This window comes from Vicugna pacos, chromosome 30 (genome assembly GCF_048564905.1).
Source record: "Vicugna pacos chromosome 30, VicPac4, whole genome shotgun sequence".
In the NCBI taxonomy this organism is placed as follows: Eukaryota; Metazoa; Chordata; class Mammalia; order Artiodactyla; family Camelidae; genus Vicugna; species Vicugna pacos.
In genome coordinates, this window is record NC_133016.1 from 24,187,873 (window position 1) to 24,213,132 (window position 25,260).

Genomic DNA, 25,260 nt, shown 5'->3' on the forward strand with positions numbered 1-25,260 from the left:
TTCTTACCTTATCTACACTATACTATTTTCTGATCTGTTGGGGGAGACAGTCTCAGAATAAGGGAATGCAATGAAGCTGTTTTACTTTGTTTCAATGTATATATGGATAATTAAATTCATTTTGGATAATTAAAAATAAAGTTCTTTATTTATCTTTAAAGAAAAAACAATTTGTGTAAAATAAATTTTATTATATTTATCTTTTCTCCTCTCTTTTCTATAGGAAATTTGTGTCCCTCAAATTTCTATTCTGTTAGTAATGCAGTATCTTGTAAACAAGAATCACAGATGATGAATGCTATCGGAAGATGGGAGAAGAAGGCATGAGAAGAAGAAATAGAAAGGAGTGGGAAGGTCATTCAAATCATGGAGGGATGACTCACTTCTGTTTGGTAATAAAATGTCAGGGAAGATTACTAAAATCTTTTAACAGGGACACTTTTTATAACTTTATTGAATATACATACATTAATATATACAGTGTCCAATAAATATTTGTTGAATAAATGAACTTGTAATAGGTACTTATAATAAGGAATATATTTTAAAGGCATTTGCATTGTGTGTGTATACATGTTTATGTGTATAGTACATTCTTATCTCTCTATCTTATCTAGTAAACTACTTTTGTTCTCCATATTAAATTTTTACATTTAGAACTTCAAAAATAAGGATTTCCTTTGCTTTATAGATCCTTGTTTACTGAACATTTATGCAACAGTCTTTTATCTCAATCTACTGGAGCTGTAAACTTATTGATATGAATCTATTAAATTGTATGTGGAACAGAATTTTGAAGAATGAAAAATATCAATTGACATGCACTATAATTATCTTGAAAGCAAAATGACCCAGCAACATACTCATCCCCAGAGGCAATTAATATTTTAATATTACCTCAAAAGTGTGCCAAAATTATTAACCTGGAAGGCAGCTTCTTTTCAAACCTTTACTTATATTTCTAATAAAATAGAGAGTAATGGTAGAGCAGGAGGACAAGAACACTTGAATTCCTTGTAGGTTTATAATCTGGAGAAGCAGCTCTTTTCCTACCCATGGGGAATGGCAATATCTCAAGCATTTACTCATCACCTAGCAGGTTTCAGGTACCCCAGACATTATGCCAGGCGCTATGGTAGGTGCAGTGAGTGAACACACCTGAACAGCTTATGTGTCCTGGTAGGTACTAGGGAGAACGTGGTTCCAAAGACTTATATACATTTTCCTAAACTGCCTGCTTTTGGTAGATATGTATTTATGGTGTCTTCCGTTCCACAGTTAGACCTGAGGGTTCAAAAGTGAATTCTGATGGAAGAAGAAATATCTTACCTGGGTGCAGCAGCTCTCAGCTTATAAGATATATCTGAGAATTACAATTTCATTTATAAACTCACAGACACAGAGGAGGGCTCAGAAATTGGGACACAGTGCTGACTATGCAGAGTTACAAAGAGTTGGAACCAGAAGGAGAATCCAGATCTCATGTAGAGGGCCCAGTGTTTTCTCAGTAAATTTCCCATCAAATGCTGTCCTATAGATGTTTTATAGATCCTAGGTGTCTGAAGAGGTGGAAGCATCATTAAGGAAGTAAGAAAGAGCTGAAACAAGCACTGAGGAAGGAGTGTCAGGGACATGCTATGCAGGTACAGTGACTGCTCTGTTTTTGTACCAAGAAATTCAGACCACAATCCTTTCATAATTAATGGGTATTCTTCTTTATCCTTTGTGGGTAATTCAGGCCCCAGGAAGGTGTTACTGGCTGAATGGATCTCCTCACCCCTCCCAACAATGTGACTGAGTTTGTTCTCTTGGGACTCACGCAGAATCCACACCTGCAGAAAGTACTCTTCACTGTCTTTTTGCTCATTTTCCTATTTACCCTGCTGGCCAATCTGCTCATGGTTATTACCATCTCTCTCAGCCCCACACTTTCAGCCCCCATGTACTTCTTCCTCACTTACTTGTCCTTCATAGATGCCTCCTTCACCTCTGTCATGACTCCTAAAATGCTCGTTGACCTGCTGTACCAGAGGAGAACCATCTCCTGGGGTGGCTGCCTGACCCAGTTGGTTTTGGAACACTTCCTGGGAGGATCAGAGGGCATCATCCTCACTGTCATGGCCTATGACCGCTATGTGGCCATCTGCAAGCCCCTGCACTACACGACCATCATGAGACAGCATCTCTGCCAGCTCCTGGTGGTGGTGGCCTGGACTGGGGGAATACTGCATGCCATTGTACAGGTTCTTTTCATGGTCAACTTGCCCTTCTGTGGTCCCAATGTGATTGACCACTTCATGTGTGATCTCTTTCCACTGTTAAAACTTGCCTGCAGGGACACGTACAGGCTTGGAGTGGTGGTGGCAGCTAACAGTGGGGGCATGTGCTTACTCATTTTTTTCATGCTACTCATCTCCTACATAGTCATCCTGTGCTCCCTGAAATCCCATGGCTCTGAAGGACGGCACAAAGCCCTCTCTACATGTGGCTCCCACTTTACAGTAGTGGTGCTCTCTTTTTTCCCTTGTATATTCACCTACATGCGTCCCGTGGCCACCTACCCTGTGGACAAGTTGGTGAGTGTGTTCTACTCAGTCCTCACTCCCATGTTGAATCCTATCATTTACACAGTGAGAAACACAGAGGTGAAAAACGCCATGAGGAGTTTGTTGAGGAGGAGAGTAACTTAGGCTGTTCATGATAACAAGAAACTGATGATTTATATACATAGGGAGGATTATACCTATTGTAAATTTTACAGAAAAACTAAGAAATTTTGCAGATCATTGACAGAAAAAAACAGGGGCCCACAAACTAGCATCTATTGATCATTTAATATTGGCTAGGCATTCATTATACATTTTGATAAATTGTGATGTACTTTACAAGGCTTCAATGTTTATGATCATAGCTGCAGAATAGCCAATGGAGAGAACAACTATAAACCCCTAGTTTGATGATTGTAAAGTATATTTTTCTCCAGAGTCTTATTGCTACTTTACCAAATTCTTTATATATGTTACTTGGATGAAGTAAGTTTTTCCACAGGGCCTTGGTCTCAGAATTTCTTCTATGTTTGCTTAGCCTGTGGTAGAGCAAATAATGGATAGAAACTTTAAGATACATGGGGGAGCAACAGTTGTGTGAAGTACTCACTGCTCAGAAATTTTTTCTGCACTATGAATTGACCAAAAGCAAAGAGATAGACACCCACGAAAGGAGAATGAATAATTCATATTCTATCTCTTTTTATTTTCTTGATGCACAAAAATAAATCAGAAATTCTGAAATTAGTCTTCATTCCTCTTCAGTACCCTTAATGGCTGATAGTTTTTCTTGAATATAAGAGAAATATTTTCTTTCTGCATACCAAGACTTGGGGAGGCATTTGAAACCAAAGTAAAGATTTGTGTATCCAATCTCAACAAAAAAGCCCAAGGTTAGAGGAAAACACATCTGCCTCCAAACTGGATCTGTTCCTGTTTTCTAGGCTTAGCCCTGCCAACTCTGCACCTTTTGGGAAACAATGTTGCCTTTAGCCTGAAATAGACAGGAGAGCCTATTCTCGGGGCTCTGGCCTGTCAGGATGTTAGCACTTCTGTGCTTTTGTAGAGATGGCAAGTTGCAAAATGGAGAATAACTTTTGTTTTTTGGAGGTTTACAGGGATACCATGGCCTGACACACATGGATGGCTGCAAGAATGAATTCCTGCAGCAAGAAGCATGCAATAACCAACCACAGCCCCTCACCTGTTTTTTGTTTTGTTTTGTTTTTTCTTTCTTTTGTTCTTTTTTTTTTTTTTTTTGTATAAAAGGAGCCTGTATTCTGACTGGAGGAGGATAGTCCTCTAAGACATTAGGTTGCCATCCTCTCAGTCAGCTGGCTTTCTTAACAAAGTTGCTATTCACTGCCCAACACCCTGTCTCCCAATTTATTGGCCTGCCATGTGGAGAGCAGAATGAGTTTGGACTCAGTAATAGGTCTGGCACATATTTTTGCATTAAATAAACAACTTGTTATCTACTAGGCATATTTGCTTTAGTTGATTCATTCATGTGCTAAACTAGTAGTTCCATTATTAACGTCCCCAGTTTACAGAGAAGCAAATTGAAGCCAAGAGAGGGTTACTAATTCACTTGCCCCACATCTCACAAGCTTACCCCTGAAAGTGCTTCAGGAACACCAGAATGCTGCTGCTTCTCAAAAGTTTCAGCTACAAACTCCAAATCCAGATCTTAAAAACTCAGTCTTACTTTCTTTGAAATGACACATGTTGTCGGTTGTATGTTGATGTGTTTATGTCTATAGAGAAAAAAATATCATCTGCAGTCTTAATGATTCACGTATCCTTCAAGAAGGTGTAGCCTTGTCTCACATGTAGCTGTGCAGTTCAGCCTGCACGTTTTCCCCTTTGTTTGAAAGTCTAGTTATGTCACTTCACTTTTAAAACAGACCAACATTAGTCTGGTAATAAATATTTTTAAGTAAAAGAAAAAAATTCCCTTCCGATTTCTTCCTGTTAGTGAAAACAAGTACTAATGTTGGTCTTCAGAAAAGCTAAATGGCTAAAGTGAACTTTTGGAAAGTGGGGATACCTGTAATGTCCCTCTGTGTATGTGGAGAACACTGGCAATTCCACAGCGTTACCTAAATCTGTAAAGCAGAGCATCTCTGACTACAGCACTCCTGCACATGTGCTTCTCACAAACATCCCTTTCTCAAACTCAGTTATCAAATGGAGATACTTCTTCCACAATTTGACCACACAGTAATGTAAGAGAATTGTCCTGTGGTGGCTGCACTTACTAAGGTGTGCATGGCTGTCTCAAATTCATAAGATACAGGACATTTTCCCACAAAGCCTAGGCCTGAAAGCACCTAATCTATTCAAAAGGTCAAGTTTACAATTGCTGCTGAGAACTAAACATTTCAACAGAATCTAGATTAAATGGTATTGTTTCATTTTTTCTTCTGACTGTTACACAGAAGATGAGAGTAATCCAGGGGTATAGATAGAAAAAGTGTTGATTAAATGTTGTTTCTATTCTAAGAATAGATGGAGGATTTGAAAGGGGAAACTAGGCCAGTGATTGTGCCTTAGGGGCTACACCAAGGGCTCAGTGCAGGGGTGAGAAGATTAGTGAGGCACAAGTTACAAATAGTCAGCAGTGAACTTGGAAGGTGTAAGCAGCCTGTTGTTCTCAGTGCACAGAGTCCTGCTGGTTAGTGAGCAAGGTTAAAGCTTAAGATGCTCCTTTGCACTGATCATCAAGACTCTTTCCTGAGGACTGACTGCAACCTGGTTATTTCTGATACTAAAAAGTCATATAAAATAATAAATACATTTATCCTAAAATTAAGGAGATAAATAATGCTTGTACCTGCTGTGTAAGGATGCTTTGGTTTAACCTGGACATTACTTCAGTAAAACTGTTATGCATTAGGTGAGGGGGATGAGTGAACTATTGTTGAAGGCCAACTATGAAGCATACATTTTGATAGTTTCTCTACATATTTTAATTCTCTTCATGTAGCAACAAGTATTATTAGAGAGGTTTTTACTCCATTTCATACAAGAAGAAAATGAGACTCACTGAAGTTAAACAATAATTTAGAGTCTTTTAAAATCTGCTTCCTCTTCTCTTCCCACTTCACAACACTCTTTGTTATCATGGTGTGTAAATGCCAAAACACAGATCTGACCATTGTCCACACTGTGGAAACTGCCATTGAGAAATTCTTATTTTGGGTGAGTGAAGGACTTTCATCCCTTTGGCTCTCTTTTGGCCACCACTTCCTAAGTTACTTGCATTTTCTTGATTCCTCTAGGGTGAAGGGAAAATCATTTAAAGATCTCTTTTCTGCAGATATATTATCCTTCATGGGCTTCAGGAAAAGTGGGATGTAACAGGCTCGAGAAACAAAATTTAGAGTTGAACTTCAATGGATGAGACAGTTGGGTGGAAGAGGCATTTGAAGGAAAAATAAGCAACTCAGTCATTTAGGAGACTGATCCTCTGTGTGGGCCTGGAGACAGGGGCTATTTCCAAAGGGCTTTTCCCATTGTCATCCCATAGTGTTAACACTTATTACTGGAAAAAGGGCTTCTTGGTCAATTCAGTTTAGGGAATTTTGACTTAACTGCTTAAAAAAATACTGTTCAGGGCCTACAATGGGCCAGACAGTGATGAGAACTGGGTATACAACTTTGAACAATAAAGTCCAAAACTCTCTTTGTGTGGAACTTAAATTTCAGTGGGAAATATATGGGTAATAAGCAAGTAAATAAATAAACAAAATTTTGTTAGTAATGAGTAAGATAAAAATATTTTACAAGAGAGATGCAAGAGAGAATTGGGTATAGATTTGCAGTTGTTTGAAGCATGTTTAGAATTTTAGTTTGATCTGAATTTAAATAACCACATTAAATTCTTTCTTTTCTATAATAAGTAGGTTATTTAAAAGTATGAACTTGAAATGGGGGTAATGTCTCTCCCAATAAGGTAAATATAATTTCTTTGAGGCTGAATATTTCTTACTGTTTTTATATATAATGCACAGATAAACATAAAGCACATAAATAGCATATTTTTGGTATTACTATTTTAGAGGGAGAGGTGATTAAGGGAACATAATGCCTAACAAAGCACCTTTAGGGGACAATAGTAAAACAAAAATGTTTAAGTAATGCTGTCCCAAAGCATGTCTAAATGTTTAGGTACAAGCATGAAGTAACTTTAAAATGTTAGTCAGGGTAATCCAAGCACAAAGGTTGACCTATCACTTGTGAGGATCATATTTAGTAAAATTGAGAGGCCTTCCTTCTCAGGAATCTTCCCAGAATATGTCATGATTCCTAGCTCTTTTTAGAGAAAAGTTTGTGTGAGTACATCCTTAATGGGCAAGGTTTTAGGTTACACTGACATGGTTTTAGAATATTTACTTGCACGATCTCTGTGTCCTACTGATGGGGCCTACCAAGTACTTGGTTTTAGATGTCACATAGGTGACATAAGATGAATTTTGGAGGTGATTTTAACAACTGATCCAAATATTAAGCATGTTCTTATTAATTTGAACTACCATTATGAAATTATTGAATAATTAAATCAGTTACACTCAGGCACAATTATATTATATTTAAAAATGTGCCAGTAGTTCACATGCTTTGTTTGTATAAACTAATTGTAGCCTCAAGATGAATGACTTTGAGCTATCAACAATTTTTAGCTTGAGTTACCATAATCTTTTTTAGCAAATTTTCAAACTTATGTGTCTGCCTTTTGGGCTCTATCCAGATCACAAGATTAGCAAATAAAAGTGTGTATTTATCTTTCAGAGACATGTCTTAAAATTCAGAACAAGAGGAACTAATGGATAGAATAGTGTTAGATTTTGTTTTGTTTCCCTTGTTTCATGCAATTTTCTGTTTGTGTGTATATTTTATATATATATATATATACATATAATATATATATACACACACACACACATATGTGTATGTATATATATACATATGTGTGTGTGTATATATATATGTATATATATATACATATATATATATACATATATATATGAATATATATATATTCATTTTCTTTCGGTACCAATTTCCTTTAACTAAATTTTTCCACTAACAACCTTTAAGAAGGACTTTATGTGATATTTTTCTTTCTGTTTTGATCAGTTAATGATTCTAATTATGTAATGAAATCAATACATTGGATTACACACACAAACACACACATACACACACAAACACATATGTAAAAACCATATCTATTTGTGAGCAACTCTGCCCAGAGGGTTGGTGTTGGTGCTGGTGCTCAGGGAGATGCTGATGATTTGTTCAGGGCTGGGGTGGTGAAATCAAGAAAAGTTGTTCAGGGATTAAGCCCTCTCCTTCTGGAATCATTTAAAACAAGCATTGTTTCTACAATGGTGTAGTTATTTCCATACTAAAACTGTGCTACTGTTAGTAAGTCCACTTACATTCATCTTTCTAAGAAAGCAAAGCAATTCAGGAAGACTTATCAACAGAAATAATCCTTTCAAAACCCTTCACTAGAGACATAGTCTATTGATGATGCATGTGCTCCAGACACAAGTCCTCTGAGGAACACAGGGCACTATTGCTGTTTAAATATGATGACCTGGAGACATTCTCTAAATGCATTGCTCTCACCTTATCCAGGCTTTTCTTGAATAAGTCATTTAGCTCTGTAAGAATTTCAAATAAAAGAAACACATAGCTGTAATATTGGCTTCTTGAATTCAAATCCAGGTTTATCAAATACTAACTGTATAGTGAGAAATGAATTAATTATTTTGCTTTATCTCAGCCATGAAATGTGTCTCATCATAGCTAATTGTGAGGACTGAATGAGAAAGCGTGTGTAAAGTACTAGCAAAATGTCTGGTACATAGCATGTACTGAATTATTTATTATTATTATTATTAATTATTATTATTTTGATTTGGATATGTTTATATGTTATATATCTGTATATAGATATTACATTGCACTTAACTGTATCTGAACCCTGTAATACTTTTATCATTTATGTCAGCAATAAAATTCTATGAATCAATGTAAATTAAAATAATTTTCAACTTATTGTTTGGGTAATATATTCAATAATGACAATATTTAGTATTATTAAGGTTATGGAGAAAATTACTCTTTAATACACAATTTATGAGAATAAAATATGCTTCAAAATTTTGAGAACAATGTGATAAAATCTGTCATATTTAAAGATATGCACAGTTTTTGTCTTGTTGATGACATGGATTTATTCAACAGAAATAATTGAAGATGTCTATAAGTGATGTTCATGTGGCCATGTGTGTAAGGCAGTGAATTAGAAATAAAATCCAAGTAAAAGTGGACTCATTAAGGGAATTAGGTTGTAAACATAAAATGAAAGAGTATGTTCAATTAAAATAAAGTAATATTCATAAATAATGACAAATGGTGCCCATACAGACTGTAACTAGAATTTCAAATTTAATATTTCATTTATGTACTTTTATATAGAGTACCTAATGACTAGACATAAACCTGTGCTCTGAAGAGCATGCACTAAACTATTAATCGAAGGCTGAATGATGGCTTATGGTTGGGAGAGGTCCTTTGATTTTAAATTTTCTATCAATCTATTTATATGAACTATTTTCCATGGGCCATGTTTTACTTTAACAATTTATAAAAATAAATCATTTTATTTGAACTATTCTACTTTTGGTTAGAAATGTGTTTTAGAAAATGGGTTTGGAAAATTTCTTTTAAAGTTAATTCAAAAACATACATCCTGCCAAGTGTTGAAAAGTCAGTCATTAAGCTGATGTCCTGATAGCCAACAGAGCATCTGATTGATGCATATAAAAACACATGATCCAAAGGCAGGAGACCTGTTTTAAAGTAGTTTATGGTCAGCAGCTTTCTCCCCATGTTGGGAAAAAAATAAACCTTTTATATTTATAAAATCTTTTCATCTTTACAACAGGTGATAAGTGACATTACATTCTCATTTTACAGAGAATGAAACTGAGGCATAGAAAGATTGTCTGACATATTATAGGTACTCAGAACAAAAAACTAACTTTAATGTGAAAATCCAGAATTTGCATAAGTTTCTTTAAGATTATAGCTCTTACTACTTATTCCCAACCAAACTCCAGTCTGGCAAGGTGCATCTCCTCAAGACACTTCACGTCTGGGTTTCATGGGGGGAATGTAACTAAATGTAATGAGACACACAAAATGTGCCAGAAAATTATACCATTTAACAAACATCTAAACTATAATTTAATATCATCTTTAATCACATTTTAATATTTATAAGGTTGAACATTAAAATTTAAAGTATAAGTGTAGGAACTTAATATGTTCAACACAACAAGTGTGGAAAAGAAACTGAGATTTAGAGGAATAAATAACTTCTAGTTAATTACATCCCTGGAAGGTCCATAATGAAACCCAGGTTTTCTGATGTCAAAGTCCCTAAATTTTGACAATTTACACCATGATTTCCCATTTTTAATTTGTGACTTGCTAATTCTGTCATCTTTATTTTTCAGTTTCTAAATTATACATTTGTAAGTTTAGAATTATTTGTATTCCTGTGTCAAGGACTAGCTCATTTCATCTTTTTTGAAGTCTATAAAACATACTGATATTTGCCCTTCTGGAAATTATTTTGCACATGCATTGTTTCAGGAGTGCTAATCTGTCTCCCTCGTTATGGAGAGGGCACTGCCTTGAACCTCTTGTACTAAGAGACATGCTATTAAATGAGAAATTTATACAACCTAGGTAATAATTAGTCACTGAAATGTAATACCCGACTTCATTATATGAACAGTCTTTTGAGCAATGGCATCTCACAGGAACACTGGAAAGAAATAGACATTACAAAGAGGATCTGAAGGCAGTGATTCAACACTGAACTGGGATTCAAGATACCATTCAGCTCTTGGTTTTGGCTAAAGCACATCTAGGAATAAAAATGGTAAAGATCAAGATGGGAAATGGGATTCTTGAGCCTGACTGTCAGAGGAAGAGCAGCTAGGCTCTGAAAACAGCATTCTCTCAATTCTAAAGACAAAGGCTGACACTGGTTTGCCTGGGCCCCATGGTTCTATGAAGTTTTCTTTGGATGAATTCAATTTTATGAATTTAATTAAATTTACCTAAATGACTATGGCATGCACACCACAACATTAGGATTTTGCAGAAAAAGAATAAATTATCTATCCCTAAGAATCCACATATGAAATCAGAACCAACATCTTTTTTTTTTCAAAATTAGCTTAGGAGTTAATAGAATTACTGCTGATATTCAAACTATACAGGTGCATGTAACAAATATCCAGTATAGCAAGTGAAGAGGTTTTCTCAATTTATTATTGGAAACATTTAGTGTACCAAGCAATACTAATGGCTCCAAATATTTGAGACTTATTGAATTAATGCAAGCAATAAAGTTTCATTTATTCTTTAGTGAACTAAATAAAAAGCACTCTAGAACTTTTAATTAGAAAATAATCTAATGCAGTGAATTCAAAACTTCAATAATTATCAGATTTGAAGGAGCTGACAGCTGGATTTGAAGATGCTCATTAAAGGGAGCATGACTGGGATCAAGCACTCACCACCTGTGCTGTACGTAGGGATGAGGATGCTGGAATCAGGATAAAACATCTCTGCATGTACTTCCAAAATTCCTTGCCTTCTCTGAGTATAAAGATAATTTTCTTCAAACATTTTAAAGTTTTTTTTCTTATTTACATTTTCCAAATACATAGGATACACAGTCTTATGTATTGTGTGGAATGGATATATACTATCCTCTCTCATCAGAGGACACATAATATTTTCCCAGTACATTTATTGAATAATAATTCTGTTTCCAAATAGTCTACAATATTATAACTTTAATATATAAAAATCTATACAACTAATATTCTATTTCTTAGCTTTCCAGTTTGTTAAAATATATCTACCCACGAGGCAGTACTATCATGTCTAAATTATGGCAGTGTTTCAGATACCATTGTTGTATTAAAAAATCACTCAAAAATTTAGTGATTTAGGACACTAATATTCACTTTATTTCACATGGTTTCAGTGGGTCAGGAATTTGATCAGTTCAGTTGCAACTTCAGGCTCAGCATCTCTGCTGAGGTTGTGATTAGACACTGGCTGAGGTGGAAGTCATCTAAAAAGTTTCTTTGCTCATATACCAGTCACACAGGCTGGAAAGCCATGAGCAGTGGGGATTGAAATAGCTGGTACTCCTTGAAATCATTAGAGTGAGGCTCTGACCCAATAGAGCTGGTGTCCTAATAAGAAATAGGAAGTACACCAGAGCTTGCTCTCTGATGTTTTCTTAGAGGAAAGGCCATGTGAGGACAGAGGACAGAGAAGGTGGCCATCTGCAAGCTGGGAAGAGAGTTCTCACCAGAAACCAACCCTGCAGGCACCTGGATCTTGGATGTCCAACTTCTACAACTGTGGGAAAATAAATGTCTGTTGTTTAAGCTACCCAATCTGTAGTGTTTTGTTATGAAAACCCAAACCAATGAATATGATAAATACGATGATGATGATGATGATGATGATGATGATGATGAAATATAATCTATTTTTGGTGAACAGAGGTCTGAATTGAGTCACCAGGATTCAATTCAGAAAAATCAGGGCTCCTCAGTCAATAACCAGATGTGGATAATTTCCAAATCAGAGATTTTTCAGTAAAAGATATCTTGGGTATTTTTGAATGAGAACTCTGTGATATCGCCACAGATAGGTGGTACAGATCTCCAACCTAATCCTTCTCTGAGACCATTTACCAGGGTAACTGTGCTCTGGGCAAATAGATATACTAAAATCTTTCTGGAGATTACTTGAAGTATGTTCTAAGCTAACATTCACTCCTGGGTGGCAGTATGCCATTGTGCTCCAATGGTCAGAAAGCCAACTGATGTTTGTTGACCTGAAACAAACAGATTGCTAGATATTTCTTCAGAAAAATGGGCTTATTTGGGATTAGCAAGAATTGCAATAGGGGGCATGCAACCATAGTGAACCATGTGAAATTCTCTTCATGGCAAAGAAAGAAGAATTCTTTTACAGAGGTTTAAAGGGATTTGAGAGAGCTATAGTAAATAAAGGACCCATGGCTTTTCATTGGCTGAACCCATGCCAGGAAAGAAGAGGAGACTTTTTCCTTCCTGTAGGTCTCTGCCATGTTGCAGAACAGATTTCCCCCTTATTGTCCCCCAACTCTATTTGATTGAATTTCTGTTTATTAACTGTTGAACAAGGTGAGAATATTGGCCCAAATCTCTCCCAAAGGGTGAGTTCTGCACATCTAGTAGACTATGTGTGTTCTACAGAAGGCATAAATTTCCATATCAGGTCCCTGATGCTTGAGTAAATTTCTTTTAGTGTAAAGGACTGGGTAGATGTATTTGAACTAACCTTCCTTTCCAAAATAGTATGCAAAAGGCAGCACCATATTCTTGTGCCATCAGAGAAATTTGACAGATGCAGAAATTAAGTCTTAACATGTTTCCATGTAATTTACTTGTTTGGTTTAAAGTGTAAAGACAGGCTAAATTGGTGTGGAAAAATGAAAGCTTAAAAAAATCCTGTTTCATTAATCTTTTCTTTGTGTGTTTCCTTTACAAGAGAAAATCCTATAGGATAGAGTCAAACGAGGCATTTGGTTATTATCTCTCAACATCTTCATTTCCCTAGGTGGATCTCACTAGGAAAACAATGAAGCTCATTGATGTAATTACATAAATTACATAGATCAATTGGGCAAAGCAAACAATGTCTTTTGTTTAAATTACTCTGTAACAAGTGAGAATATCAGCTATTCCACGTAGGGAAAAGATAAAACAGGTTGGAATTTAGGAAACTTGAATTCTTATTTTAATCTGCCGGCATCAGAATGTGCAATTTTAGAAATGTTCCTTTCCTCCCCTGGGTCTCACATTCTTTGTATGCAAAATAAAAATAATGAATTGAATACATTCTAATAACCCATCCAATCAACAAATCAACAAAGACTTTGTTATTCATTTATTTTCAGATCAAATTCTAGTTTCCATGCACTTTAATTACTGTCTCATTTATACTATAATATGAAATCCAGGATAATTATTTTGTTTATGGTGAAACATATCCAACACTTTCCAGAGATTTCTCATTTTGGTGAGCTCTTAAATTAAGCAGCTAACAAATTGGAACAGAAATGGAATAAACAGGCTTTTATTTCCACTACATACTGGTTACCCCAGCCTAGACAAATGAAATAAACTTTTCAAAGCCTCAGCTGTTACATCTATGAATTGAGAATAATGTATTCATCTCATGGGGTTATTCTGAGATTAAATGTGAAAGAGGATTGCAAATAATAAGTGCCCAGCATATGGAAATTTTTAAATAGCAAATTTATTGTAGGTTAGAAATGGACAGGGTTATGTGTTATTAACTGAATTAACAAACTAAGTAAAATATCTTTACAATTATAAATTCTGAGAGAGGAGATAGGAAATTCTCAGAGGAAGAAGGTGGCATCTTTCAAATCCCTGAGTGCTTCTTGAATCTATTTTTAATGTTTGCACAAATTGGGATGAGAAACAGTCTTCTGAAAACCTTTGTTGAAAGACGAACATTGAAGAAGGATCCTGCTATCTGGTAAGGTTTTACATGGGAGGTAATGTGCAGCCAAGATCAAGATCAAGACTTGAGGTTAGTCCTGAATTATATCTTCAGGTCTGCTCCTCATTGTCCTGAAGTACAAGGCTTCTCCTTGTCCCAATTTTCCTATCTTCCAATCACATAGAACTCTTTAAAAAAACATCAAATTAGATAAGTTATATAAATTTCTTTGCAGAATGACTAGCATATATGAGGCAGTCTATATTATGTTTTGATCATTATAGTAATAATTGCTAACCTTCATACCACTTTATAATTTATCAAATAACAACATCTCTCAAGATGAAAGTAGACTCTTTAGTCCTTGGTTATCACAGACTTTTAATATTTCAGACACCACCAAAATGGAAACTGAGAGGAGCTACTGGTACATTTTATTTCAAAGCAAGTTTTAAAGGAGATTTTTCTAAATCAATGAACTTGAAATAAATCCCAAACAAAATAAAACAGCAAACCCATGATGAAATAAGACACAGGCAAGAATATCTAAATTTTTATGAGTGTTTTAGCTTATCTCTCTAAAATGGTCATTATTCCAATATCCAGAGGAAAAACACTTTTTAAAAAAGTAAAATCATGACTCTCATAAGATGAATATATGACAAAGTGTTTTTAATCTTATTGATTAATGAAGGAATTTTTAAGATATTTTAATCAGTAGAAAGGAAAATCCAGTGTATCACTCTTAACATCTCTCACTCAGGGATGTGTAATGAATTTACAAATAAATGCAAAGTTGGCTTTATGTGTAATGGTCAGGGAAATCAGTCATACTTCCACCAGACAACATGTCATTTCTATGGGCAAGAATTATTTGCATTATTGTCAGTTTTCTATAACTTCAAGAGTTGTAAAACAGCTTAAAGTCAATAAAAGGCATAAATCCCATAGAATTATGACCCCAAAGGAATGATATAGATAACACACATATTTTTAATGTTATATTTCTGTCTTTCACAATATTTTCTCCAGACACAAGTTACATTTATTTAGCAGCTATATGTCAAAAGAAGTACAGAAGCCTCATGAATGAAATAAATGCGCATAAAGAAAATACTTTTACATTTACATTTTTACAAAGGAAAAAAATTCTGAATCCATTGGAGTTTGAACAAGCAACAGCACACTTAATATGAGAAATTAAAAAGACTTTAATATGTTTACTTGTCAAGGTGGGTAGAGTTGAGGGAAACTAACTCATCCCAGGGTTAGTAACAGTAGGAAGCTGTTACCACAATAGAGCCTCACAGAGCAGGAAGAGAGATAACAGGAACCCAAAAGGTCCATCCAAGGAGAGACGCCTCAGTGAAAGGCACTCAGCCATTGACAGACTACAGTAGGGAACCGACAATATGCACCAGGACATTCCTTCTTTTCTTCCCATCTGCCCAGGAATATTCAGCTGTTGCTACCTCTTGGCCAGAAGGCAAGGGAGCTGGTTAAAGCTGACCAGGAAAGACAGATGCTCAAGGCAGAGTGAGAGATCTCAATGGGTGACAGAAGTATAATTTTTAAACTTCCAATGGTTTGTTCAGTTTTTGTTTTTGTTTTTTTTTTGTTTTTTGAAGTAAGAGAGTAAATGTTATTTTGGGAGTTATCTTGAAAAAAGAAAGCATGGGGGAAATGAGTTTGCCAGTATATTTATTCACTTAGTTTTATTGAATGGCAATGTGAGTCAGACACTGAACCAAGTGCTGGTGAAGACAGATACAGACCTGTATATCTTAGGTTTACTTAGGTGGCTTTTAAATGAAATGGGGTGATTTAGACTTAATCTGTATATCAACAGTATGCAGAACCAGAACCAATAGTTGTACAACTTTTTTTTTAATAATTAAGAATGAGGTTTCAGCCATTCTCAGTGGCTGAAAAGCAATCAGGTTTATTATATTGTGAGTTCCCTGTGCCTAGATGTCTTCCAGCAAATGCCTAGAGGCCAAGTGTCAGAAGGCATTGAAGGATTTGGGCATCCTTGTAAAAGGCTAAATTAAACAGCCTCAAAATTTCACTCAATTTTATCATGTTTCTTCTCATGCACACTATGGAAAAAAGTACTTTATATTATCAAAAAGCTTTGGATTATCTGAAAACCCAAAACTTTAATTTCTCATTACTTTGCTACTGAAAATATTTTCTTTATATGTTAATGCCCCAATCCTAAATTCATCATCAGAATTGAAATTAAAGATGGAATGAATGTGACTTAATTCATTCTAATGGGGCTTACACAGAATCCTCAGATGCAGAGAATTCTTTTTTTTTTTTTTTGGTGTTACTTATCACCCACATTGTCACTGTCATGGGCAACCTGTTCATTGTGGTTACTATTATCTGCAGCCAAACTTTGAACTCTGAAAGGTAGAAATTATTAGGATTATTCCTATTTTACACATGAAGAAAAATGAAGTTCAAAAATGTTAAATAATCTGTCCAGAATCAGAGACAGAGCTAGCATTCAGATCTTCTTTTATCTAAATCCAAATCTGATACTCTTCAATTATTTCAAAAGATATCAGAAAAAAAATTTCATCAGAACCTACCTTGCATTGTAGTGATTGAAAATTGTTCCTTTCAAATTAGAGAGTTGTGTAATGTGCTTTTGTATGTAAGCAGTTGGTATTCAGAAAGCTATATGGCCCGTTGATGTCTAGGATAGCATGAAATATATTATAGAAAGAAATACTTGCCAGTACTTTATTGGCACACACTTGACATACCTAATATTTAAAATTGTATTGGATTTCCTGTTCTGTTGAGTAAAAGTTTTCAGTTATCATAGAAATACATTGCACAGTACTAAAACTGATGTGAAAATTATAAAGTGCTCTCAAAAGGTCATAACAGCTTTCTGAAATTAAAATTTAATGTTATTATGTTACAGAAAAAAAGGAGGATAAGAAAGGTTAAATAACTAGATCATACAATATGAAAGTCAGCTCTGAGCCCAAATAATCTTACCCACACCCTGTGATCTTTTCATTACACAGAATTCCCTGGGGCTGGTATTTGACTATGGTTAGGTATAAAATTTTTTTTCTTATTATATGCCATAGGAAGTGACCATATATTATATTAGAAATTATTAGTAGTGATTAAATGCAGGTGTTTTTCAAAGTAAAATATACTTGTAAATATATAAATTTTATTGTAAAACACAGAAAAATATATTCATAACACAATTTCACTATTAGAATGTTGGCCTTACATTTAGTTCCTTGAATCTGGAATTGTCTTTGAAAACTGCTTTAGGAGAATATTTACAATAGGCATGAAAAAAAAAAAACCAAAGAATAATTAATCCTTAGTTGACAGAAGAAACTATTTCTCAGTTTAGCAACTTACCTGTTATTAGACCCTGTTGTGAACTAATTTTTGTTCTTTTCAAAAATGAAGTCCACTACCAAAATACATATGTGTACATATGTTGTAATAGTATTTAGTTTCCTCTTTTGATGGAAGATTCAGCCTTCTATTTCATAGATACCATACGTTTTATTGAAGAAATCAATGGACTCTATGATGTAACAATATTTAGCAAGCATATTAAGGTTATTTTCATGATGGAGAGTAAGAACACTAGCTTCGGAATCTGGAGATATGAGTTTTATTTCACATTATGCCGTCATTTTTTCCCATAACCTTAAACAGCTTCCCCTATTTCTGTAAGTAGTTTAGTTAGGTAAGTTGGAAGGTGTTTCCAAATTCTGTGATTTGCCCGAGTCAGTATGTTTATTGCCATAAACATTGTCATATTTGCTTCTACTTCAATTGGGGGTAAAATTAGAAGAGCTATGAGACCACAGTCCACCTCCTAAAACTTTTCTATTTTTGGTAAACAACTTCTGAGATGTTCTTCTGCAATAAAATTGTCTCTGGATTGGACTAAGACAACATGAACTCTGCTCTTGAGTGCTTTGTTATTTTGAGAACATGTTCCTTTACTTACTGAAATGCATGACACTGCCATCAGAACATTTTGACAGGTACCTTGTTTTTGTGAAATTAGTCCCTGAATCCCTTAAGGTTAAACAATTTCTCATCTAATTTCTGATCAACTGTGATAAGATCCATACAAAATTTCCTATGCTTTCTTTCTGATTTACTCTTCAAGTTTGAGAATCTGTGTTGCTGTCTCTTCAGGGTTTACAACACTCTGACCTTGGATTTGTATTCTGGATACAACTTTCCTGGTAGAGCTCCAGGAACCTCTCTTTTGAAAAGTTGTTTTTGTGGACAGTCTTCACTGATTCACACCTAACTCTGCTCTCTTTCTATGTCATGCTTCTCTAGGGCTTGGGGAGCTAGACTAGACAGGGGTTGGGGTTCTAAAGTAATCTCTCTGCCAAATACTGTAGCTATTTAAGTAAAGTCTGGATGGCTACTTAGTGGGCCATTGTGAATGGATGCCAAGCTTTTGTGAGGTTGGAATGATGACTTTTTCTGTACATGCTAATTCTCTGACCTGACTCTGATTTTCATTCCAGAGTTGAAAGACAAACTCAAGTTGAAAGACATTTTCATGATGACACTTCAGGAAAATCCATATTCCCCATAGTTCTTTAGATAGTTTCAAGTCTTCATTCATACAATCTTTGGCACCTAGCTTCACAAATACTATTTTGACAGTATAATATTAAAGTGTCTAGTCAAATCAGGTTTACTTATGTGGTTTCAGTTTTCTTAAACTCTTTCCCTTCATGACACATGCTGCTCACAGTGACCACATTCTTTGCAGCTGATACAGAGTAATGTACATATTTTTTCTTATTTTTAATGCAAGCATATTTGAATGTGATGATTTAGTGTGGTTCTATATAGGAATGTTCATGGGTTGAATTGCACTGAATCTATTTTAAAAATAATTTCAAATTTTAATTCTGTTTATTTTAGTAGATAATTGCAATAGACCTTACAATTGGTGGCAGTATAAGAGTATCATGACACTTTAGTCATGAAACTATAAATGCAACATAAGAATCCTGTCCCAGAATTTAGTGCCCTAGCTTCTTATTTCCCCATGGCAAATGGTGTTTGCATTTTCCTGTTGTAATATAAACTTGTTGAAAATTGTGCATATTGATGCTTTTTTTTCCTATTCCATAGGAATATTATGAGATTACATTTAAATAGTTCAAATAAATGCATTCTATCATCTCTGAATGCAATTGAAGAATGAAATTATTTTCATCATTATCATTATCATATCATCTCAATTCCAGAATGAGACAAGATCCAACTAGTTTGAAAATTGCTGTAAACTTTACAAGGTGTAAAGTGCCAATATAATAAGATTCATAATTATCACTTAATGTACATCTGAAAACAATATCTAAAGTTATGATTAGCATTAATGATAGAGCAATTAATGTATAGAATACATTCATGAAATTTTAAATCAGATAGTTATCCACCAAAATTATTAATTCATACAATAGTCAATATTCAAATTCCATATTATACACATTTGTTATCAAATACTTAAACTCAGAAGTGGCAAAGTTATTTTTTTTCTTTTATCATAGTGTTTTGTCTTCACATGGAGCTAATGAGAAGTTGAAAATTAAAGATGCATGCTATAAGAATTCTATTCTGAAGTTCTTGTGTTGCTAGCAAGATCTCCTAATGATGGTGAAATACTCCTGACGTCAGTCATCCTCAGCTAAGAAACTTCACCAAATTGGTCCACACACAGGAAATGTGGTAGCACTCTTAAGGCACAAGAGAAAGACTTCATCCAAAGGTAAATCAGCAAGGACACTGATTGTAGCTGAGCTAGTTGGCATTTTTCATCTTATCATTTTATTCTTTCTTGGTGAACTAAAAGCTGCCTGAGGCCTTGGCCATAAGACTATGTCAGAGAAGTTCATAGGTAAGATTTCTTTTTCCCCAGGAATTCATATAATCATAGATTCTCATTTAAATGAATCTTACAAATTATATAATCACCTGTCATCCTCACCAATCTGAGATTTCAATCCTCCAACATGCAAAATGTCAAGAAAGATCAACTCAACTGTAATATCACCAACTTAGAAGTAAAAATATTTGGGTTTCCTTCCTCAGTGTTATATATTTAAATTAGTTATAGAAATAATATAGTTAGAATTAAATTAGTTATAACAGTTACATAATGCAAATTTACATCAAACATTTTTCCTACTTAACAATTCAATGTAAGAATTTTCCTATGATATTGCACAATTTTTAAAAACACTTCTGTTACAAACTACAAATGAATCAAAGAGATGCACTGTATTTTAATTATCCATTTCTCCAATGTTGAACAGTCCATGTAGTTTCCAAATTTTCCATGACTCTTAAAAATTGTGTTGAATACATTTGTAAATAAATATTTTTTTGTTTTAAAAATATTTTTCTTTAGGGTTTATTTCTAGAAAGAGGATTGTGGACCCAAAGGTAAAAGAAAAAAGCAATTTTTATTTCTTTAGTTATTTCTAGACCACTTTTATTAATTATGTCTGATTCTTACTATATGTATAGTATACGCTTTTCTGACCTGTTGGGTAAGTCAACTTGAGACTAAGGGAATGCAGTGAAGCTGCTGCCCTTTGTTTTCACATATGGATACATTTTTCATCTTGGGAAATCAAAAGATAAACTTTATCCATTTATCTTTGAAATGGAAAGACATACTTTTGGCAAAATACACCTTATTGTGCTTATGTTTTCTCTTTTCTTTGGGAAATTTACGTCCCCAAATTTCCTCATTTATTAGTAATGCAGTGTTCAGTAACTGGGAATGATGGATGATGGATGCTGTGGGAAGATGGGAGAAGGAGACATGAGAATGCCTGTAGCAGAAGCATAAAGGGATGGGCAGGTCATTCACATCATGGAGGGATGGGTTGCTGCTGTTTGGTAACAAAATTTCAGTCATTAAGGACATTTAACAAGGACACATTTCATGATTGTGTAAACAAACATACATTAATATACATAGTAAGTCTCCAATAAATATTTGTTAAATGAGTGAACTTGAGGTAGGTGTTAATAGATTTTACATGTGTCTGGGTTATGTGTGTATATGTGTAGATATATAGTACATTATCTCCTTCCCTGTCTTATCTAGAAGACATTTTTTGTTCTCCACATTATATTTTTATTTTTAGAACATTGGAAAAGGATTTTTTTTCTTGATAGATCCTTGCATATTGAACACCCATGAAAGACTATTTTTATTCAAGTCTATGAAATCTGTAAATTTACTGAATATGACTATGTTAAATTATATGTGGAACAGATTTTGAAGAAAAAAATATTGTTTAGAAAACACTATAATTATCTTGATAGTAAAATGACCCACCAATATATTCTTTTTTAGAGGGTATTAATATTTCATATTTACCCTATAAGTGTATTTGAAAATATTAAGCTGGAATACAGCTTACTTTCAAATATTTGTGTTTCTCATAAACTGCAGAGCAGTGATAAACAGAGTAGGAGGATAAGCACATTTGAGTTCCTTATGTTCATGATCTGGGGAAGCAAGTGTATTCTTATCCACGGAGAATGGAAATTCAACAAGAATTCACTCATTATCCAGTGGGTTTCAGGCACTGCAGACATTATGCCAGGCACTGATAGGTGCAGTGAAGAAACACATCTGAGTAGCTTATGTGTTCTGTTAGGTACCAAGGAGACTGATTTGCCAATATTTATATACATTTGCCTAAGGTGTCTGCTTATGGGAGATATTTATTGATGATGTCTTTCTTTCCACAGTTAGAGTGAGGCTTCAGATATAAATTCTCAAGGAAGAGGAAATACCTCTTACCTGTGTGCAGCAGCTCTCAGCTTACAATATACATCTGAGAATTACAATCTGTAAGCCCACAGACCCAGAGGGATCAAAATCATGGGACACAGATGATTCAGCAGAGTCACATGGAGTTGGAACCAAAAAAATAATCAAGATCTCATGTAGACAGCCCAGGGTTTTCTCAGGAAATTACCCTTCTGATGTTGTCCTATAGATGTTTTACAGGTGACAAGTACTAGGTGTCTGAACAGAAGGAAACATCATGGAGGAAGTAAGAGATAATTGAAATAAGCACTGAGCAGGAGTGTCAAGGACGTGCTCCACAGGTACAGTGACTGCTCTGTTTTTGCACCAAGATATTCAGACCCTGATCTTTTTATGATTAATGAGTAACAGTCCTTATTCTTGTAGGTAATTCAGGCCCCAGGAAGGTATTACTTCTTGAATGGACCTCCTCATGCCTCCCAAAAATGTGACTGAGTTTTTTTCTCTTGGGACTCACACAGAATCCACACCTGCAGAAAATACTCTTCATTGTCTTTTTGCTCATTTTCCTATTTACCCTGCTGGCCAGTTTGCTCATGGTCATTACCATCTCCCTCAGCCCCACACATTCAGCTCCCATGTACTTCTTTCTCACTTGCTTGTCCTTCTTAGATGTCTCTTTCACCTTTGTCACCACCCCCAGAGGAAATAGATGTACATAAAGAAAATACTTTCACCAGAGGAAAACCATCTCCTGGGGTGGCTGCCTGACTCAGCTCTTTTTGGAACACTTCCTGGGAGCATCAGAGATCATCCTCTTTGTCATGGCCTGTGACCACTATGTGGCCATCTGCAAGCCTCTGCACTACACGACCATCATGCAATGGGGGCTCTGCCAGCTCCTGGTGGTGGTGGCCTGGACTAGGGGGATTCTACATGCCACCCTGCAGATTCTTTTCATCAGCTTGTGCTTCTGTGGTCCTAATGTCATTGACCACTTCAGTGTGATTTATTCTCACTTTTAAAACTGTCCTGTAGTGACATTTACAGGTTTGGGACTATGGTGGCTGCTAACATGGTGGCATGTGCTTACTGATTTTTTTCATGCTACTCATCTGCTATATAGTCATCCTGAGCTCCCTGAAATCCCATGGTGCTGAAGGATGATGCAAAGCTCTGTCTACATGTGGCTCCCTCTTTATAGCAGCAGTGCACTCTTTTGCCTCATGTATATTCATCTACACATGTCCTGTGAACACCTACCCATGGACAAGTTGGTGACTCTGTTTTTTGCAATCCTCACTCCCATGTTTAATCCTATCATTTACACAGTGAGAAACACAGAGGTGAAAAATGCCATGAGGAGTCTGTTGAAGAGGAGAGTAACTTAGGTTGTTCATGATGCCAAGAATGTGATGATTTATACACATAGGGAAGTTTATACCTGTTGTAAATTGTGAAAAAAAGAATTCAGAAGTTTTGTGGATCACTGACAGGAAAACAAGGCCTAGAAGCTAACATTTGTTGGGTATTTATTGGCTAAGCATTTACCAGGCATTTTGATGACTTGTAATGTACTGTACCAAAGCTTTAACGAATGTTCATGGTCATATCTTCAGAATAGCCAATGGAGAAAACAACTAGAAACCCCCAGTTTGATGATTGTAGAGTATGTTTTTCTCCAGAGTCTTCCTGCTACTTCACCACATTTTTCATACACTTTACTTGGATGAAATTAGTTTTTCTATCAGACCTTCATCTCAGAACTCTTGTTTTTGCTTAGTCTTGGCAAAGCCGTTAAGGGATAGAAATTCTCAGATGGGCACATGTGGAAGGGACAGTTGTTTGAAGAAATCACAGCTGATCATTTTTACCCTGCACTCTGTATTTGCCAAAAGCAAAAAGAGAGACTCCACAAAAGGAGGAAAGAATAATTTAAAATCTATCTCTCCTTTCTACCTTTTCATGGCACAACAAATAAATGAGAAATTAGAAATTTATTATTAATTTGGTCTTAAATTCCTAAGCATCCTTATGGGTCATATATATATATATATATTTTAATATAAAAATGTTTATACCAAGACTTAAGGAGCCACTTGTAACAAAAAGTGTAAACTTACACATTTAAACAAAAAGTATATATTTAAGTTCTAAAACTATTACTCTATAGGTCTGATACTTATTTTTACATTAAATGAACACCTTACTAGGCAGAGTCACTTCAGTTGATTCATCCATATACTAAACTGGAAATTCCATTATTAGTGTCCCCATTTTACAAAGAAGCAAATTGAAGCCAAGAGAAATTTATTAATTACTTGTCTCACATCACACTCTCTTATCCCATAAAGTGTGTCAGGAACTATTACACTGTCATGCACCTTCCCTTCAAATGTTTCAGCCACAAACTTCCAATCCAGGTCTTTAAAACTCAGTCTTACTTTCAATGAATCACAGTTGTCTCTGGTATGTTTCTGTTTATAGATAAGAAAAATTATATGCAAACTTAACGATTCACTTTGACCTCCAAGAAGATGTCGTCTAATTTGTTGTAGCCTTGTCTCACCTGTAGTTATGCTTTTCAGCACTACAAGTTTTTCCTCTTTTTGAAATTTTGAGTTACATCACTTCACTTTTACAAAAGACCAACATTAATAAGGTAACAAAATTTTTTTAAAGCAAACATCCCCTTCTGATTTCTGTTTAATTTGAAATTTAATTTAGTGAAAATATTAGTCATTAGTTGAGGGGAATGAGCTAATTATTGTTGAATTCCAACCATGAGGCACATATTTTGATAGGTTCTTTAATACTTTCATTTTCTTAATATAGCAAAGGTACCATTAATGAGGTTTTTACTCCACTTCATACAAGAGGAAAATAAGAGTTAAGCAACAATACCAAGTCTTTCAGACTATTTTCTCTACTCTTCCTGCTTCCCACTATTCCTTGATACTGAAGTGGGAGGAAAGGCTGCAGAGCACAGCCACTGAAGGAATGACACAGCAATTGAGGACAAGACAAACTGGTTAGAACAAAGATGGTGGAAAATTCAACTTCCAGCAGACTTGAGCCTCATGGCACAACCACAGGTGCCACAACAATTCCTAGGCTGACCATAAAAGTCCAAAAAGTGGGTGGGGGGCATTTTCTGGACATCCTTGCCCCTTCCCCAAAGTAGTTGGAATAATCCTCCTACTCATTAGCATATGAAATTACCAAGCCTATGAAACCTAACAAATCTGCACCTTG

The 25,260-nt window shown here is 35.1% G+C and overlaps 1 protein-coding gene and 1 pseudogene across 1 annotated transcript; both read left to right on the plus strand.

Moving 5' to 3' along the window:
- Positions 1 to 1,763: 1,763 nt before the first annotated feature.
- Positions 1,764 to 2,690, plus strand: LOC140690492 (olfactory receptor 4C3D-like). Its single transcript, XM_072952328.1, has one exon. The coding sequence runs from the start codon at positions 1,764 to 1,766 to the stop codon at positions 2,688 to 2,690; it is 927 nt and encodes a 308-aa protein (XP_072808429.1).
- Positions 2,691 to 22,465: 19,775 nt separating this feature from the next.
- Positions 22,466 to 23,396, plus strand: LOC102540066 (olfactory receptor 4C3D-like; annotated as a pseudogene).
- Positions 23,397 to 25,260: the final 1,864 nt, after the last annotated feature.

Bases quoted from the DNA above. Each gene is read 5' to 3' on its own strand.
- LOC140690492 (XM_072952328.1), top strand. From the start codon at position 1,764: ATGGATCTCCTCACCCCTCCCAACAATGTGACTGAGTTTGTTCTCTTG.